This window comes from Silurus aristotelis (assembly GCF_946808225.1).
Source record: "Silurus aristotelis genome assembly, chromosome: 9".
In the NCBI taxonomy this organism is placed as follows: Eukaryota; Metazoa; Chordata; class Actinopteri; order Siluriformes; family Siluridae; genus Silurus; species Silurus aristotelis.
The window spans coordinates 26,289,816-26,307,780 of NC_139582.1; the positions used below are offsets into that span (position 1 = coordinate 26,289,816).

At 39.1% G+C, this 17,965-nt stretch overlaps 1 protein-coding gene and 1 long non-coding RNA gene across 2 annotated transcripts; one reads left to right on the plus strand and one right to left on the minus strand.

Annotated features, from left to right (window-relative positions):
- The first annotated feature begins 2,800 nt into the window (after positions 1 to 2,800).
- On the plus strand, positions 2,801 to 6,977 carry LOC310731238. The gene is made up of 3 exons (XR_014535113.1): positions 2,801 to 3,256; positions 6,609 to 6,648; positions 6,804 to 6,977. It is a non-coding gene; the product is annotated as an uncharacterized lncRNA (long non-coding RNA).
- Positions 6,978 to 10,681: 3,704 nt separating this feature from the next.
- Positions 10,682 to 16,502, minus strand: LOC310731599 (uncharacterized protein; the record flags this gene model as incomplete). The annotated part of the gene is made up of 3 exons (XM_083551254.1): positions 16,058 to 16,502; positions 15,871 to 15,968; positions 10,682 to 11,881 (listed from the first exon to the last, which is right to left on the minus strand). The coding sequence occupies exons 2-3, from the start codon at positions 15,940 to 15,942 to the stop codon at positions 10,682 to 10,684; spliced, it is 1,272 nt and encodes a 423-aa protein (XP_083407380.1). The 5' UTR covers positions 15,943 to 15,968; positions 16,058 to 16,502.
- Positions 16,503 to 17,965: the final 1,463 nt, after the last annotated feature.

A 17,965-nucleotide genomic window follows, 5' to 3' on the forward strand; every position in this document is an offset into this window, starting at 1 on the left:
GCTTGAGGTCACTTTGGAACAGACCACCATGGAGCTCCAGTCTTCCCTGAAAATCAATGAGGAACTGGAGAAAACTGTAGACTGTGAGAGAGAGAGCTGGACGAGGGAACAAAAACAACTGAAGGAACATGTTGCTCAGCTTGAGTTTTTTTTGGAACATACCACCATGAAGCTACAGTCTTCCCTGAAAATCCATGAGGAACTGGATAAAATTGTAGAATGTGTGAGAGAGAGCTGGACGAGAAAACAAAAGAATATAGAGGAACATGTTGCTCAGCTTGAGGTCACTTTGGAACAGACCACCATGAAACTCCAGGATACTCAGAATCACTGTGAGAAAGTGAAAAATAGTGCAGAGCAGGAGAGCGATCATTTGATCAGAGAGAAAGAGCGACTGGAGGAACGTGTTGCTCAGTTTGAGACCACGTTGGATTTTGAGGAAAAACAAGAGGACGAAAGAGAGAAAACTAAACTTGACATAGAGGAGAGGAACAACTTACAGCTTCAGACCAACAGGGGGCTCCAGGATACCCAGAATCTCTGTGAGGAAGAAAAGAAGACTTCAGAGAATAAAACAGATCGTTATATGGGAGGAAAGTGTTGCTCAGCTGTGACAAGAAAACATTCAAAAGAAAATGAGAAATAGAAAAAAAAGAAGATGACAAGAGAAACAAAGAGTCTGAACACTTTTACTACAGCGAGACACAATAAACACTATTAAATAAATAAAGATTTTGAATTTCAATCATGTCTAATGTCTCTTCATCACAGAGAGCATTCAATGATGGTATTTTTTTTTCTTGAAATCCACTTTAGTAAAGTCAGTGATGTTTGATGTCCTTAAAGAAAATAAATTTGACAGAAACTGAAGTTGAGGTATTTTCTTGCAGCTTTAGTGCTTTGTTCATTTTGAGCTCTGAAAGCAATATAGCTGACAGTTAATGTGGGGCAGAACCTGATTCACTTAAACATCTGTACTTTATAATTAATCACATGGATTGGCACAAGAAAGTGGATGATCTTTCAGCAGTCATTCTGACAGGGTTAACACTGAAATCACCTCACAACACCTGAACACTACTGCTGGATGGAGCAGCGGGTGCGTGCACGAGCGGCGGTTGGTGAATGGAGGGTGGAGCCGGGGGGAAACGAGCGGTAAGAAGCAGATCTGTGGCTAATGGGGCTAATCAGTGTGTGTTCCTGTCTGATGAACTGTTCTGTATTGGTCCTGTTTACTTCAATAGTAAGGAATGTAGACCTGAGATCCTGATTATTGGACTTTTATTACCCATAAGGCAGTGGTTTTTACCCTTTTTTGAGGCGTGACTCATTGTTTACATGAAGAAAACACAGTGCATGTAGGGGTACGGTCTCAGGAGCCCTGCAGTAAGTGTGCTGTGTGCATGTGATTGATAAATGTGCAGGTAGAAATTCAACTGAAACTGCATTCAATCTGGTTGATTATCAAGCAAGTTATTTTTTAACTACATTTAAGTTCCCTGTTATAGGATAACTTGCAATTTTGTAAATTCCAACTTTATTTTCATTAATTCCTGTTAATACCTAAATATTCCTGATAATTCATATGGGAAGTTTCCAGTCTTAAAAATTCCTGCAACCACATTCCTAGGAAATACATGAGCTGTTCCTTGGTCTTGGGCACAGGGATATTTTGCCTGCCGCTGTTTTTTAATTTATTAAGTTTTTTTAAGTTTTACATTGTTCATTGTTCAAGAATTTTACCTGTTGTACAAATTCCAGTTTAGACACAGAAGCTTTGTGTATGTGAGGATCCTCTATAATTATTTGGAGAAAGAGTCTGGTGTCATTATGCCATGGCTTGGGAATTCGGGATGTTGTTAATAAATGTGAACTGATTTAATGTCATACAGTGTGTCTGTGTTCTACATTACAGTGGGGTCTGAGGTTTGGTTCCCACCTGTGTTTTTCTTGTTCTACCTTCTGCTTCAAATTCCTACATGTTCTATGAAAACCAATTTACAGTCATTTTCTTTTTCCCTTTTTCTTTTTCTGTTCTTTATTTTCTTTCAGTGTTTCTTTGAGCATACAATACAATACAATACAATACAATACAATACAATACAATACAATACAATACAATACAATACAGGTGTGAACCTACCTGTCATGATGAGTGTATGTGATAAATATCCGCTAGGTGGCAGTAATGGCACACTTACCGGTAAGCTGTAGACGAACTCATGTAGAAGTGATGATGTTACAGTGCAGTTGTTGCATGTGCAGACCTGTAATGGAGTAAAAGAGATGTTCCTCACTAAGAGTTCGCTACACTGAAGTAAGAAACATACAGAGAGAGAAGACAATTGTGTCTTGTTGTTGGTGATGTATTTTATCTAAACAGTGTATTTTCAGTCTGTGGTAACGTTTTTTTTTTTTCTGCACACTTTCCTGATGCCCCCAAACTGATTATGATGATGGTGACAGCATGGCCAAGTGTTTTGTCTCATGACGGCTCTTTGACGTAGCTTCCTGTGTTTGACTTGTTTTCAGCGAGTTCCGTGTTTGTATTTCTCTCTGCGTTTTCAAACAAACTTTACTATTTATCTCTCCTTTTTTCCTCTTTTAATAATTCTAAATTGTTTTTTTGTCTTCCTGACTTGTGCCTGTAGTAAGTTAACTTGACTATCACTAGTGTTGACTATATTCATTCCCTCTCACTTTATCACATCTCTGTATCTTAACGCTATCTGCTATTATAAGCACTATGCCGGCTGTGTGTCTGCCTTTGAGCACAGGTGAGGACTCGTTCGATGTCCGCGCTACCGGAGACAAAGGTAAGGTGCACACTCCCTGTTTTCCTGGTGCTCGTGTACTCGATGTCGCTGCGCAGGTACCCGCGATCCTGAACGAGAACTTTGCAGCGGTTGTTCTTCATGCCGGAACGAACGACACCCGGCTGAGGCAAACGGAGATCTTAAAGAGGGATTTCAGGATCCTGGTGGAGACGGTACGCAGCACATCACTCACAACGAGGATCATAGTGTCAGGACCTCTTCCCACTTACCAGCGAGGGGCTGAGAAGTTTAGTAGACTCTTTGCACTAAATGAATGGTTACAGTCATGGTGTCGAGAGCACAAACTTCTCTTTATTAATAACTGGAACTGTTTCTGGAAGCGTCCGAGGTTCCTCCGCCCTGATGGCCTGCACCCCAGCAGAGTTGGAGCAGCAGTGCTATCAGATAACATCTCTAGGATACTTCACACCATCTGACTGGTAAGACATCAGGAAATTTACGACTATGAGAACATTTATACAACAAACCAAATAGTTACAAGTTCACACACAGCCCAGTTTATAGAAACCGTATCTATTCCTCGTGGTAAAACCAATAATTAAATACACAAGATCCAGAAATAATCTTATTGCAGTTAAAACTGAAAAATGCCAGATAAGCAAACACCAAAAAGTTCTAAAGTTTTTTTTTTTTTTAAACATTAGATCACCCAAAGCAGTGATTGTAAATGAGATGGGGCCTGAAACCTGACTGAAACTCTTCAAAGATATTGTTTTCTTGTAAGTGGGAACAGAACTGGGCAGCGAACAATCTTTTCTAAAATCTTAGAGATAAATGGGAGATTTAAAATGGGTCTGTAATTTGATAGCGTGTTTGGATCCAAATTAGGTTTCATAATGAGGGGCTTAATAACTGCTAACTTGAGGGATTTATGGACGTGACCTAAAGATTTAGCTTTAGGTCACGTCCATAACACTGTTCCAGAGTTTAGCTCCTAAACTCTGGAATAGTCTTCCTGACAGTTTTCCGGTTCAGACACACTCTCCCAGTTTAAGTGCAGATTAAAAACTTATCTTTTTAGCAAAGCCTACACATAACATATGTCTCACATCATAACCTTGTGCTCCAGAACATCTGATCACATGCACATTATCAACTTGTGCTGTTAATATCATGAACAGCAGCTACGCTAATTTCTCTCCACTGCTTCTCTTTCTCTCCCCATCCCGAGGCTTCCTGAGGTTTGGCCATAACCATAAAGACTGTATAAGACTGTAGAAAGAACATTACTTATAATCTTATACTCCAGTGCTCATGTTAGTTCTCACTCTCCAGTGTTCTGTATTAATAAAAGATTCATGATCACACTCTTGATGTCACTCAAATGAGGATGGTTCCCCTTTTGAGTCTGGTTCCTCTTAAGGTTTCTTCCTCACTACATCTAAGGGAGTTTTTCCTTGCCACAGTCCTTTTTCCTTGCTCATCAGGGATAAATGCACACCATTCACCTGTTGATTTCTGTAAAGCTGCTTTGAGACAATGTCTTGTGAAAAGTACTATAGAAATAAACTTCACTTGAAGTTATGGGAAAGTGTAGTGGAAGCCAGGCTGAGAGAAGGTGACCATCTGTGAGATTTGTGAGGTACCACAGATGTAATATTTGCTTTGAGAATGTTGATGGAGAAGTATAGAGAAGATCAGAAGCAGTTACATTGTAAGTTTGTGGATTGTAGAGGACAGATTAGTATGGAGATTTTTTGGTAAAAATGAACTACACCCCGCACGTTTTTTGTGATTTTGTGAGCGAGCTTTGTGTTTTCAATGTTGGAGAATATAATAAAGGTTTGTATGGAGAATCGACGGTGGTTTGTATTGTATACTGGTAAATCTCTGCTGTTAGTTGGTGCACATATGCCTTTTGTTGTTAACAAACATGTATGTAAATTTTTATAGCATGCCTTCATCAAACAAATCGCGGCAACGCTCTAGTGTAAAAAAAACCTCCAAAAACACGTGCATGCACATTCTCATTTATTAACGCACATCATATACATAAAGAAATTGAAAGCACGTTAATATATTGCAGCCATATTGGTTTTCGTTTGTCTCGATGCCGGCGACATAACCGGGTTCCACTGTAATATTAATATGAGGTGAGGTCCAGTTACCAGTGTGACACTAAAACAGGTAGAAGTAATAACTACGTTTTACTGAAGTACATGTCAGAGCCAAGACTTCTTTACTTTCACTTGAGTAAAAAAGTATAATCAGTACTTCAACTTTTACCTGAGTATTTTAAAACATGAGTATCTGTACTTCTACTTAAGGATGTGTGTACTTTTTTGCCACCTCTGATGTAATAGAACTGTATCATGCAGTAATAATGTGCTTCTACTGTCTTACACACTGAAAGCAGAAACATTCAAACTATACACACCTTTAAGTGCCAGAAGGTGGTTTTCAATACCAGAGTTCCTTTGGAAAAGAAAAAGAAACGTTCAGATAGAACACGATGTTCATGTGCACTTTATCTGTAGGATGATTTTGGTTGCAGAAATTTAAATAGATTCAATGTGACCAAATCACATGACATGAACAATTCTACAGTATAGATGATACATTGGGGGGGGGTTTTACAGTCAAGTGAAGTTTATTTCTATAGCGCTTTTCACAACAGACATTGTTTTAAAGCAGCTTTACAGAAATCAACAGTTAAGGTGAAGAGTTTGATCATAAATCTTTCAACAATACAGAACACTGGAGAGTGAGAACTAACATAAGCACTGGAGTATAAGATTATAAGTGATGTTCTTTCTACAGTCTTATACAGTCTTTATGGTTATAAAACTAGGAGCTACTGAGCAACTCATAAAATAGCTCAACTTCTGTGATCCATGTAGTGGGATCCAATTGGCACTGGTACGTCTCTAGATGGTTCGGAATGTTTGCGAGTTCGGCATCTACTACTTCAAAGGTCCATAATCTTCATGAGGTGGGACGTGACTGGAGCTGGCCAAACCTCAGGATGCCTCGGGATGGGGAGAGAAAGAGAAGCGGTGGAGAGGAATTAGCGTAGCTGCTGTTCATGATATTAACAGCACAAGTTGATAATGTGCATGTGATCAGATGTTCTGGAGCACAAGGTTATGATGTGAGACGTATGTTATGTGTAGGCTTTGATATGTTTTTAAGAGTTTCGAGATCTCAGGGAGCGTGACAGATTGTAGCATGTTAAAAGACTGGATAGATACATGGGAAGGATACAGAAGGATAATCAGTAAAAAAATAAAGAATAAACAGTAAAAAAAAAACTTTACTTGTTTGTGTCTGTGTTCCACATCTTCAAACTTTTTGAGTCTACAGTCAGTTTATTTTATATTTTAAGAAAATTTCCCAAAAGAGCTCACCTGGAAGCATCAGTGGAACTCATGCTGAAGATGCTGAACCAGCTGGACATTGACATTTTTTTATGGGAAATGTTTATTTGACATAATTTGCAGCACAATCTTCCGATACAAATTAATTAATCATTTGAGCAATTTTCTGTATCATTTCTTATCAATTATCTGTTAGATTTTATGAGATGAAGGGGGGATAATAATTGGCCAAACATATCGAACAAAAGAAATCAGCAACATATATTGGTCATCCTTGAGTTCAAATGATATGCTCAGTTGTATGTTTGAGTTCATTGTAGTCTTTTTGATCATCTGAAGAAGAAGGCGGCAGTGATTCACGGTCTCTTGGAGCTCTTGAATGTCCTCCAGTAGCTTCTGGTATCTCATCAGATGATCTCTCCTATGCTCTGCTCTATCCTTCTTCTTCTCACAGTGATTAAGAGAATCCTGGAGCTCTCTGATGGTCAGAAGCGGTAAGTTGTTCCTCTCATTCATGTCTAGTTGGTCCTTCTTGCTTTTCTCCTCCCATTTATATCTCTCAAATTCCAAACTGGCCTCTAACTGAGCAACATGTTCCAGCAGCTGCTTTTGTTCTGTCACCCAGCTCTCTCTCTCTCACGTTCTCCAGATTTCTCCTGTTCCTCATGGAGTTTCAGGGAAGACTGGAGCTCGGTGATGTTCTGGAGGTGTGTGTCGTTTCTATGATTTATGTTCTGTTCACGCTGCTTTTGCTCCATAGTTAAAGTAGCCTCCAGAGTTTGCACCTTCTGTACCAGAATGGCTTTCTCTTCTTTTATCTTCTCTATTACAGTTTTTTTGGATTGCTTACACACTAAAATTAAAAGTAGTACACTATTAGCAATACCTTACACTCAAGAGGCAAAACATCAGCCCATATTTGCACAACTATAAGCACAATGTCAACCTCACACTTGTTGCAAAACTCTACACACAGTGATTTGCAAAACTGTCAAATTACTGCACCGTCCAACCAATTGGTTCAACACAGTCATCAGGTGTGTAAACACTTGTTTGCTTAATTGCAGACACACCAATCAGGTGTATAAGCACTATAAAAGCAGCAGGTGAGTTCATCGGTCTTCAAGCACAATTGAAAGAGTCAGAGAAAGAGTAAGACGAGGAGGAGAACGAGGAGAACAAGGAGGAGGACAAGGAGGAGCAGGAAGGGGAGGAAGAGGAGTCAACAGAGGAGGAAGGGGAGGAACAGGAGCCAACAGAGGAGGAAGAGGAGTCAACAGAGGAGGAAGGGGAGGAAGAGGAGTCAACAGAGAAGGAAGGGGAGAAAGAGGAGTCAACAGAGGAGGAATTAACAGAGGAAGAGGAAGAGATGGAGGCCATGCTGGAGGTAGAGGTAGAGGAAGAGGAAAAGGAAGACAAGAAGGTGCTCAAAGAGGACCGAATCTGACAAATGAGATCCGCGCAACACTGGTTGGCCACGTTGTCAACCACGGCCTGACGCTGAGGGAGGCTGGACTGCGAGTACAGCCAAATCTAAGCCAATACACAGTGGCAAGTGTGATATGAACATTTCGACTGGAAAATAGGTATTGTAAAAATATCATCATATCAAAAACATCTGCACGGTTTCAGTAACTGCTCACAGTAATGTATTCTAGGCACTATCAGCACTTCTTTTACCTTTTCCTGTGAAATTACTGTACTATTGTATACTGTTTTCTTTTGCTACATAGGATTGAGGGTCAGGAACGACAAGGGGGAAGGCCTCCTATGTTCACTGAACAGCAAGAAAGGGAGATAGTGAACATGGTTTTGTCCAACAATGCTATAACACTCAATCAGCTCCAAGCTAACATTGTCAATAAGCATGCCAGTTTCAACGATATCCATCAGGTCTCAACATCAACACTGGCACGCATCTTTAAAAAAACACATCTTCAAATGAAGCAAATTTATCGAGTGACTTTCGAGCGCAACCCGAAAGGGTGAAACGACTGCGGTATGATTATGCAGAGGCATGTATTCACTTTAGCAGTGTGTTCTTGCATACTGTCTCATAATCTTTTACTGTACTGTAATATGTATACTAGATCTACACTGAACTACACAATTTTGCATGACACTGTTTTTCAGATAGTTTTACAAATGGATGGAGAGGAGATCCAGCATGAGTTCATTTACGTAGATAAGGCTGGGTTCAACCTGTCGAGAACACGAAGGAGGGGAAGAAACATTATTGGCCACAGGGCTATAGTCAATGTCCCAGGGCAACGTGGGGGTAATATAACACTCTGTGCAGCCATTACACAGAATGGGGTCCTCCACCGCCATGCCCATATGGGCCCTTACAACTCAGCACTCATACTTACATTCTTGGACCAATTGCACGACATAAAAGCTGCAAATCAAAACTATCATATGCAATACATTGTTGTCTGGGACAATGTGTCTTTCCACCGCTCTGCTCTGGTTCAGAACTGGTTTCAGCAACATCCACATTTCACTGTCCTATATCTTCCACCATACTCTCCATTTCTCAACCCTATAGAAGAGTTTTTCTCGGCATGGCGGTGGAAGGTATATGATCTCCGTCTCCAAGCTGAGGTACCCCTTATCCAAGCCATGGAGGAGGCCTGTGACCAGATGGAGGTAGCAGCAATGCAAGGATGGATTCATCATTCAAGACGTTTCTTTCCAAGGTGTCTTGATAATGACAACATTGCCTGCGATGTTGATGAAATTCTCTGGCCAGATCCAGCTAGGCGAAGAGACAATGTCTAGTTTTTTTTTTTTTTTTTTTACAGTGAACTTACAGTACAATACGTGAAGTGCCGTTTTGTTACAGTATAATGAATCTCCATGTCAACATTTTGGGCGTGTTGACAAATAAATGAGTTTCTTCAGTCTGCAACATTGGTCTTGTGTAGTGTTTGGTATATTTTCATTATATTTGTACTTTATTGATGGTAGCCTACTCTAATCATAGGGAAGTAGTTTAGTAGTTAAGTTTATCACAGCAGAGTGTAACTCGTGCAAACAAAGTATAGTAATGTGAAACGTGTGTGTTTCATATGGTAAAAAAGTGTGGTTTTCACACAAAAGTGTATAGTTTTTACAAGAGTGTTTAATTATGCAAGGGATCTGTAGTGTTTTGCTAATTGGGTGTGTGGTTGTGCTAATTGTGTGTGTTTTGAGAACACGGGCCCTGTTTTAAAAATCCTGCTTAAGCAATCCAAAAAAACTGTAATGAACTTTTATTTTCATTTGGTGATGAAGCTCGGGTGTTCTTGTATTAAGAGCAGTGAGAACTGCATACAATTCTAGACTGAGACTCCTGAAGTTACTGTCACAGTTGGACCCTGGAAACACAGATTTTATTGCTCCCACATTGAAGTTGATTGCTTTCCATTTTATTCTTTCTGCATAATAATATTTTGTTAAAAACTGGAATTTAATTTAGTAAATAACAATGATGATTTGTTGATACTTCATAATCATCTATGATATAGAATAAAACATTGTTTCTATCAGCAGCATTTCTATTTTCTTCCTTATAAAAATTTTAAGTATAAGTTAAACAATAGCAAGAGAAAAATCAGTGAACTGTTCATGAAATAATCACAAAAAAATGTTCCTAAAGACGTTTTTAATGACACCGAGACTCATCCAGTCCATTTAGAATAATCGACTTTTAACATTCACCTTAATCTCAAAGGTGTTCAGTGAAGTTGAGATTAGAGCTCTGTGCAGGCCAGTTTAGTTCTTCCACACCAAACTCATCCAACCATGTCTTTATGAACCTCAGTTTGTGCACTGTGGCATGGTCATGCTGGATTAATAAAGGGCCGTCTCCAAACTATTCCCACAATATTAGAAGCATTGCATTGTCCAAAATGATTTGGTATGCTAAAGTAATGAACATTTCCCTACACTTTAAATCAAGGGCTGAGTCTTACCCCTAAAGTACAGCCCCATACCATTACCACTCCTCAACCAAACATTACAGTTGACTAATAAACTTATTTGAAGTTAGAGAAACACAAAAAATGAACGTTGGTGCAAAATACCTAAAGGTTTATACATTTAACATTTTAGATTTAAAAAAGACTTAGGGTGAGATTTGTCTGCACTTTAATTCTTATACATATATACATCTTAGACATATACAACAAAAATCTATTCCCTGATCTTGCTGTGTAACCGTGTGATCAAGCTCAAGTTTGCAGTAAATCAGCAACACTGGGCTCAGGGGACAATGGATTAGAAGAAGTTCCATTAGATAATGTTCAGAAAGCACATATGGGTGAGATGCTCAGGTAGCCTCATACATGTTGCCATAAAGTGTAGTTGTAGTGTAACTGTAGATGGAACAACAATGTTCTGATGGCTTGGAAAGGTGTCCAATTTGTTGGAGCTAAATCAAATTTACATTACAATTTAAAGTTCCGCCAATATTTACAGTACAATTTCCCTTTACATCCCTTCAAATAAGAAATTAAAGAAGATGATTTGTTTTATGGTTGTATGTTAGAGCACTTGTGCTTCCTTAATGAGCTTTAATGAACATAGCTCCGTCCACAGTGAGTTCACACTCCGATCACTAAAACTCTTCCCACACTGTTCACAGTAATACGGCTTCACTCCTGTGTGGATACGCTGGTGTGATTTCAGATTACCCTGTTGATTAAAACTCTTCCCACACTGTTCACAGTGATACAGTTTCTCTCCTGTGTGGATACGCTGGTGTCTAAGCAGATGACCCAGTTGAGTAAAACTCTTCCCACACTGGTCACAGTGATACAGTTTCTCTCCTGTGTGGACACGCTGGTGTATTCTAAAATTACTCTGATAAGTAAAACTCTTCCCACACTGTTCACAGTGATACGGCTTCACTCCTGTGTGGATACGCTGGTGTGATTTGAGATTACCCTGTTGATTAAAACTCTTCCCACACTGTTCACAGTGATACAGTTTCTCTCCTGTGTGGATAAGCTGGTGTCTAAGCAGATGACCCTGTTGAGTAAAACTCTTCCCACACTGTTCACAGTAACACAGCTTCTCTCCTGTGTGGATACGCTGGTGTGATTTAAGATTACTCTGGCGATCAAAACTCTTCCCACACTGTTCACAGTGATACGGCTTCTCTCCTGTGTGGATACGCTGGTGTCTAAGCAGATTACCCTGTTGAGTAAAACTCTTCCCACACTGTTCACAGTGATACGGCTTTACTCCTGTGTGGATAATCTGGTGTGATTTGAGATGACTCTGACGATCAAAACTCTTCCCACACTGTTCACAGTAATACGGCTTCACTCCTGTGTGGATACTCTGGTGTGATTTGAGATTACCCTGTTGAGTAAAACTCTTCCCACACTGTTCACAGTGATAAGGCTTCTCTCCTGTGTGGATATGCTGGTGTCTTTTGAGACTACTCTGATGAGCAAAACTTTTCCCACACTGTTCACAGTAATATGGCTTCTCTCCTGTGTGGACACGCTGGTGTATTCTAAAATTACCCTGTTGAGTAAAACTCTTCCCACACTGTTCACAGTGATACGGCTTCTCTTCTGTGTGGATACGCTGGTGTGATTTGAGACTACTCAGGTGAGTAAAACTCTTCCCACACTGTTCACAGTGATACGGCTTCTCTTCTGTGTGGATACGTTGGTGTCTTTTCAGAACAGCAATTTTAGTAAAACTCTTCCCACAATCTGAGCAGTGGTGCATCTGGAAAACAATATAAAATGATTCAATATACTGTAATAATTTTAAGTCTTGCATGTTATCAGAAATGTCTGCTATAGTAATCTGATATGGTTTGAAACAAGTTCAATGAGAGGTATTTTGAGGCCTTTTAGAAAACCTTTAACTATTTAATACTTGTATAAAATCCCTGATATTTATGTCTTCAAGGTGGAGGAGTTTTCCCAGTTCCAGACCAGGCAGCATTATATCATCTTATTTTCAATTCCAGGAGACAGAGAAAAAAACTGTGGAACCTGTTGTGCTTCTGTGATAACATCAGAGCTTAACAGGATTCAGTCCACGATCACAAAGCTACCTGAAACTATGTTCAAGCAATGTTTGGGTGATTTTGGATTTAGCAAAATACATTTCTGATTCAGAACATTTGCTAATAGTAGCTCTCATTAGACAAAGCTCAAAATCTGGACTGGTGCAAACAATCAGTACCTACTGAGCTGATCTGCATGCTGTCTTCCAAATGATGTGTGAAAATCCCTGTGGTTGGGACAACAATACATTGATGACGACTGCAGGTAATTATCTGTGGCTGTCAAAAGCAGCAACCTACTTCCTCCTAATGGCCTATGAGGGCATTTTCAATCAACTTGTTAGCATGTACCTCCGCTTTCAGACTCTCAGATGAAAATCACCTACCTGAATGTAAATGTGAACAGTTCCTGACCAAAGTGTTCTACATACACAATTTAGATACATTTGGAAAGAAGATACTCTGACCCAGCCATTAATGTTGCACAAGTCAGTGCACTCTTAGCGCAGGTCTCAACCCCGGATACATGTGGAGGGTTGCGTTATGAAGGACATCCAGTGTAAAACGTGCCAAATCAAACATGCAGATCACAAATCAGAATTTCATACCGGATCGGTCGAGGCCCGGTTTACCAACGACCACCACAGGTATCGTTAGCCAACAGGGTACCGGTGGAAATTGGGCTACAGTTGGCCGAAGGAGGTGAAGGAGAGGAGGAAGACGTCTACAGAGGCAGCGGAAAAAGAAGAAGTGGAGGACAGTGGAGGTTCGGGTTGGTACTTTGAATGTTGGTACTATGACTGGTAAAGGGAGAGAGGGAGCTGATATGATGGAGAGAAGAAAGGTAGATATGTTGTGTGTTTAGGAGAATAAGACCAGGACACTGGAGGTGTTTAAACTATTATATTATAGTGTGGATGGAAGGAGAAATGGTGTAGGGGTGATTCTGAAGGAAGAGTACAGTAAGAGTGTAGTGGAGGTGAAGAGAGTTTCTGATAGGGTGATAAAGGTGAAGCTGGAAGTGAAGGGGAGATGATAAATATCATTGGTGCTTATGCTCCACAGGTGGGCTGTGAGATGGAGGAGAAGGAAAAATTCTGGAGTGAGTTAGATAAAGTGGTAGATGGTGAACTTAGGAATGAAAGATTGGTGATTGGGGCAGACTTTAAAGGGCATGTAGGTGAAGGGAACAGAGGTGATGAGGAGGTGATGAGGAGGTGATGGTAGGTATGGAATTAAGGAGAGGAATGTGGAAGGGCAGATGGTGGTGGTGAAAACGTATTTTAAGAAGAAGGAGGATCATAGAGTGACGTATAAGAGTGGATGGTGAGAAGATGCCTGAGGAATGGAGAAGGAGCGTCCTGGTACTGATCTTTAAGAATAAGGAAGATGTGCAGACCTGTAGTAACTACAGGGGAATTAAGTTGATCATTCACACCATGAAGTTATGGGAAAGAGTAGTGGAAGCCAGGCTGAGAGAAGAGGTGACCATCTGTGAGCAGCACTATGGTTTCATGGGCATGGGGTATATTGGTAAGAGAATGTTGAGGATGGAAAGAGGCAGATATAGAGAGCAGGGGGTATGGAGACAGATGATCCGCTGTGGCGACCCCTAATGGAAGAAGCCGAATGAAGAAAAAGAAGGAAATAAGTCACTCTGGGTTTTACTGTACATCGTTTTTAACGCAGGTCCTTTTCTCCCTCCCCCTGCTAGACTCCGGGGGCCACTAGACTATTGTTATACATGTTTGGCTATTCATACTGACTGCATTCATATTAAATGTACAGCAATTCAGACTATTGTTATTCATACAGACTGCATTCATATTATTGTACAGCAATTCAGACTATTGTTATTCATACAGACTGCATTCATATTATTGTACAGCAAATCAGACTATTGTTATTCATACAGACTGCATTCATATTAATGTACAGCAATTTAGACTATTGTTATTCATACAGACTGCATTCATACTGCATGCATACTGATGGTCGGATATTTCAATGGACAGGAGGAGAATTAATGATCAGAAGCCATTAATCTCAAGTAGCAAGGAGCTGAACAGCTCTGCTAGTGGTAACGTTAATTCACCTATTTCTTCATCACCAGCAGCACTCCATTCTCCAACATCTATCTCCCCTACATGCCAGTGTACACACACACACTTACCTACATACATACATACAACGGGTAAAGTAAGTACTGAACATGTCAACATTTTTCTCAGTAAATATATTTCTAAAGGTGCTAGTGACATGAAATATTTATCAGATGTTGGTAACAACCCATGCAATCCACACATACAAAGGAATCAAACCATACATGTCCATAAATGAAGTTGTGTAATGTTGTGTAACAACACACACACAAGAAAAAGTATTGAACACATGAAGACAGGGAGGTGCAAAAAGGAATGAAAAGCCAAGACAGCAGTAGATATCAATCAGTAATTAGAAAGCAATCCTGCCTATTGTCATTGTAAATTAATATCAGCTACTTCAGTCCCAACTGATGGCCTGTATAAAGGTGTCCCATTACCAAGGTGTCACACAAGAAACATCTCATGATGGGTAAAAGCGAAGAGCTCTCTCAAGAACTTTGCATCCTTACTGTTGCACACATACTGATTGCATTGTTTACAGAAGGATTTCTAAACTTCTGAATGTTCTGAATGGTTTGATATCTTTGTATGTCTGGATTTCATGTCTTTTAGTGTTAAGATGGTTCTCACACTGGTTCTCTAAACACATTCCTATGTTATCTTTATGGAAGTCTTTATCTGGATGCACACATCTCCAGTTACTATGTCTTCTTACCAAATCAAGAACAGCTTTAGCTCAGGGTTATTCCAGTGTGTATATACTTGTCTGTTATCTGCAATAAACTGAAGAAGAACATTTGCCCCAGTATGTGTGCTGTGATTCTTCCCTGATCAGAAAAGACACCATGGGCATCGTTGATCACATGGGAAATAATAAAAATCTAACAACATCAATAGCACCTTATGAAATATATTTACTGAGAAAAATGGTGACATTTTCAATACTTATTTTACCCGCTGTATGTTGTCTCCTGTTATAATCACATGTGATGACTGCTTATGTTGACATACAGGCTTATGCTCTGATTAAACGGGGTGTATTCGAGCAGATGTAGTTGTGTTGGCCTATTTTGATAATAGATGCCTTTTAGGCTAAGACCACCTGTTCTCTTTGGGTTCATTAACACTGTGATTCCAGGCTACACTAGTACTCAACACAGTGGAAACATGGTTCTAATTTTCAAAAGTACTACTAATAAATGATCTTAAAGTGCGAGGCAGAAACTAAACAAACTTGCAGTCCGCCACTTAATACTTTACTTTAAAACTAAACTTCCTCTGGGAGATCACTGGGATACGCATGTGAATATTTGATCTGTTCACTGGTTGCATGTGTAAAAGCTGTTGGTATCAAACATTGTTTACTTTATCAACTGAGTAAAAAGCTGAAGAACAGATCATATAGGACAATTGATTAAAGATTTGGGGAGAAATTTCGTGTTTGCTTGTAAAAGGATTTTTTAAATGAATAAAAAAACAGTAGTTTATTGTGATACACTTAAAGTTAAGGTATTTTTTTATGATTTAATTTTAAATACATCATGATGTATCTTTGCCCTGCAAACCACACTGAAAGTTGAGACATGAATAAATTGTACCTTTGATCCAGCAGCAGCAGCAGGAGTGTGTGGAGGTTCTCCTAAAGATCTCCGTCTGGACTCTGATTTCATGATCAGAGGTGTAAAGAATCAGGACACTGGAAGAAAAATGCAGAGGTTCATGACTCCAGAATGTCCACTAGCTGTTCCCCGAGCAGCTCAGCTGCTACATTTCACTGTATCTCACCTTTGGGTAAAAATCCGCAAAATCCGGGACAAAAACGGGGTTGAAGCTCGCGCGCGATAGATTTATAACAGCGAAAGGAACGTCGATGTGCACGCGCAGAAAGTGGAGAAAAACTCACGCGACCAACATTAACTTCAGACCGGAGCGCGTGAAAGAACTCTATAAGTACAAACACAGATCACAAAGCAGTGGGCGGGGCCAACGGGCTCGAGTTCTAAATCCGCAAACATCATTGGCTCTGGGATCACTGGGATTTTCTGTCTCTCACTCTTACTGGTTGAGCTGAAACAGGTGCTGAGTTTGGAGACTGCTTGAACCTCTTTTCTGGTTGATGGCTGGTGTGTGGAACCCACTTCTCCTCAGAAGATTCAACTAAATGACTGTTGGAGCTGCTATCATGGGCCCTCAACTGCTCAGTTGTATGAATGAGATAATTATAACATAACATAGGGAATTTAGTTATAATTTTTAATATAAAACTTCATTATAATGAAAGTAATATCTAATAATGTGTTAGTAATAATAATAATAATAATAATAATAATAATAATAATAATAATAATAATAATAATAATAAATCTGATAATAATGTTAACAACAGTGTAACAATAACTCAAAAAATATTTTGTTTTGTTTAATGAAAAAAAAAGAAAAAATAGTAGTTTTAATATGTAATATGTCATACAATAATATAAAATATAATGTTCTATCTGAATGTTTATTTTCCACAGAAATGCCAGTGCTGAAAAACAGCTTCTGGTACTAAAGGTGTGTAAAGTTTTGATATTTCTGCCTTCAGTGTGTAAGAAAGTACAAGGTGATTATTACTGCATGATTCAGTTCTATTTAATGAGCATATAAATATAAATTATTTTACAGAAGTGAACACCAGACAAAAGCTGGAAATCCGAGGCCTGAAGTACACAATCAGTAGCTTCGAGAAAAGCATCTGCTTAATCGAGGTACTTTCTTTTGATTACAGACGCAGACCTCATTGGACTGAAGTGAGAATTGTGACTAAATAAAACTATATATTATTTTATTTTTTAAACCTCAACAGGAAAAACTCTTCAAACAGGGAAATGAGTTGAACAAAGGTAACACTGAAATCTCTCTGAGTTTCTGTAGATGTTGATGTAGAAGGTATTTGCTTTGACTGTAATAAATTGTTTGTCATTACAGAGAAAAAGTGCTCCTCCACGCAGACTGAGAACGAGCAGGAAGCTGACAAAAGTTTTTAGATGTGACTTGTTATAAACTATTTTCTAGAGAAGATACAGATTTATATAAACATGTGCTAAAGCGATTTGTACATTTCCCCTCAAATAATCAGCTGATCAGATTGAAAGTTATATTCATTATGCAGAAATCAAACACGCAGCTTTGTTTTATTGTTTATTTTATTGTGAAGTTTTATTTTATATTCATACAGGCCCAAACCCCACAGCAAAGAGAACAGTTAACAACACAAAAAGTACTTTATAAGTTATTGTGCTTTAATTGGTCTTTTTGACTGCACTATATATGTAATTAATGAAATACTTTTTGTGTGAAATAAGTGTTATGTTTACATGAAAGAGTTGTGAAGAGAAGAGTAAATGAAAATGTAGCTTCCATAAGGAAAGTAAATTTAAATTATATGAAGAGGCTTAAGAAATGTGAAATGTTTATAAACCAAAAATTGTGAAAATATATTCCCATAGATGCATGTTTTCTTTCCCCAAGTGTTGCTTTTTGGTTCTATCAATTAAGTAAAGGGTTGACTTTGACCTTGAAGTAGTTCACACATCTGTAGAGAGGAGGCAGGTGGATAATCCTCTTAACGACTTCTTTTGTGTGTTCATTATCAGGTGAATACTGTGTTGATGATAGCTATTAGTGTGAAGGCAGTCTATATGAATAGAGTGT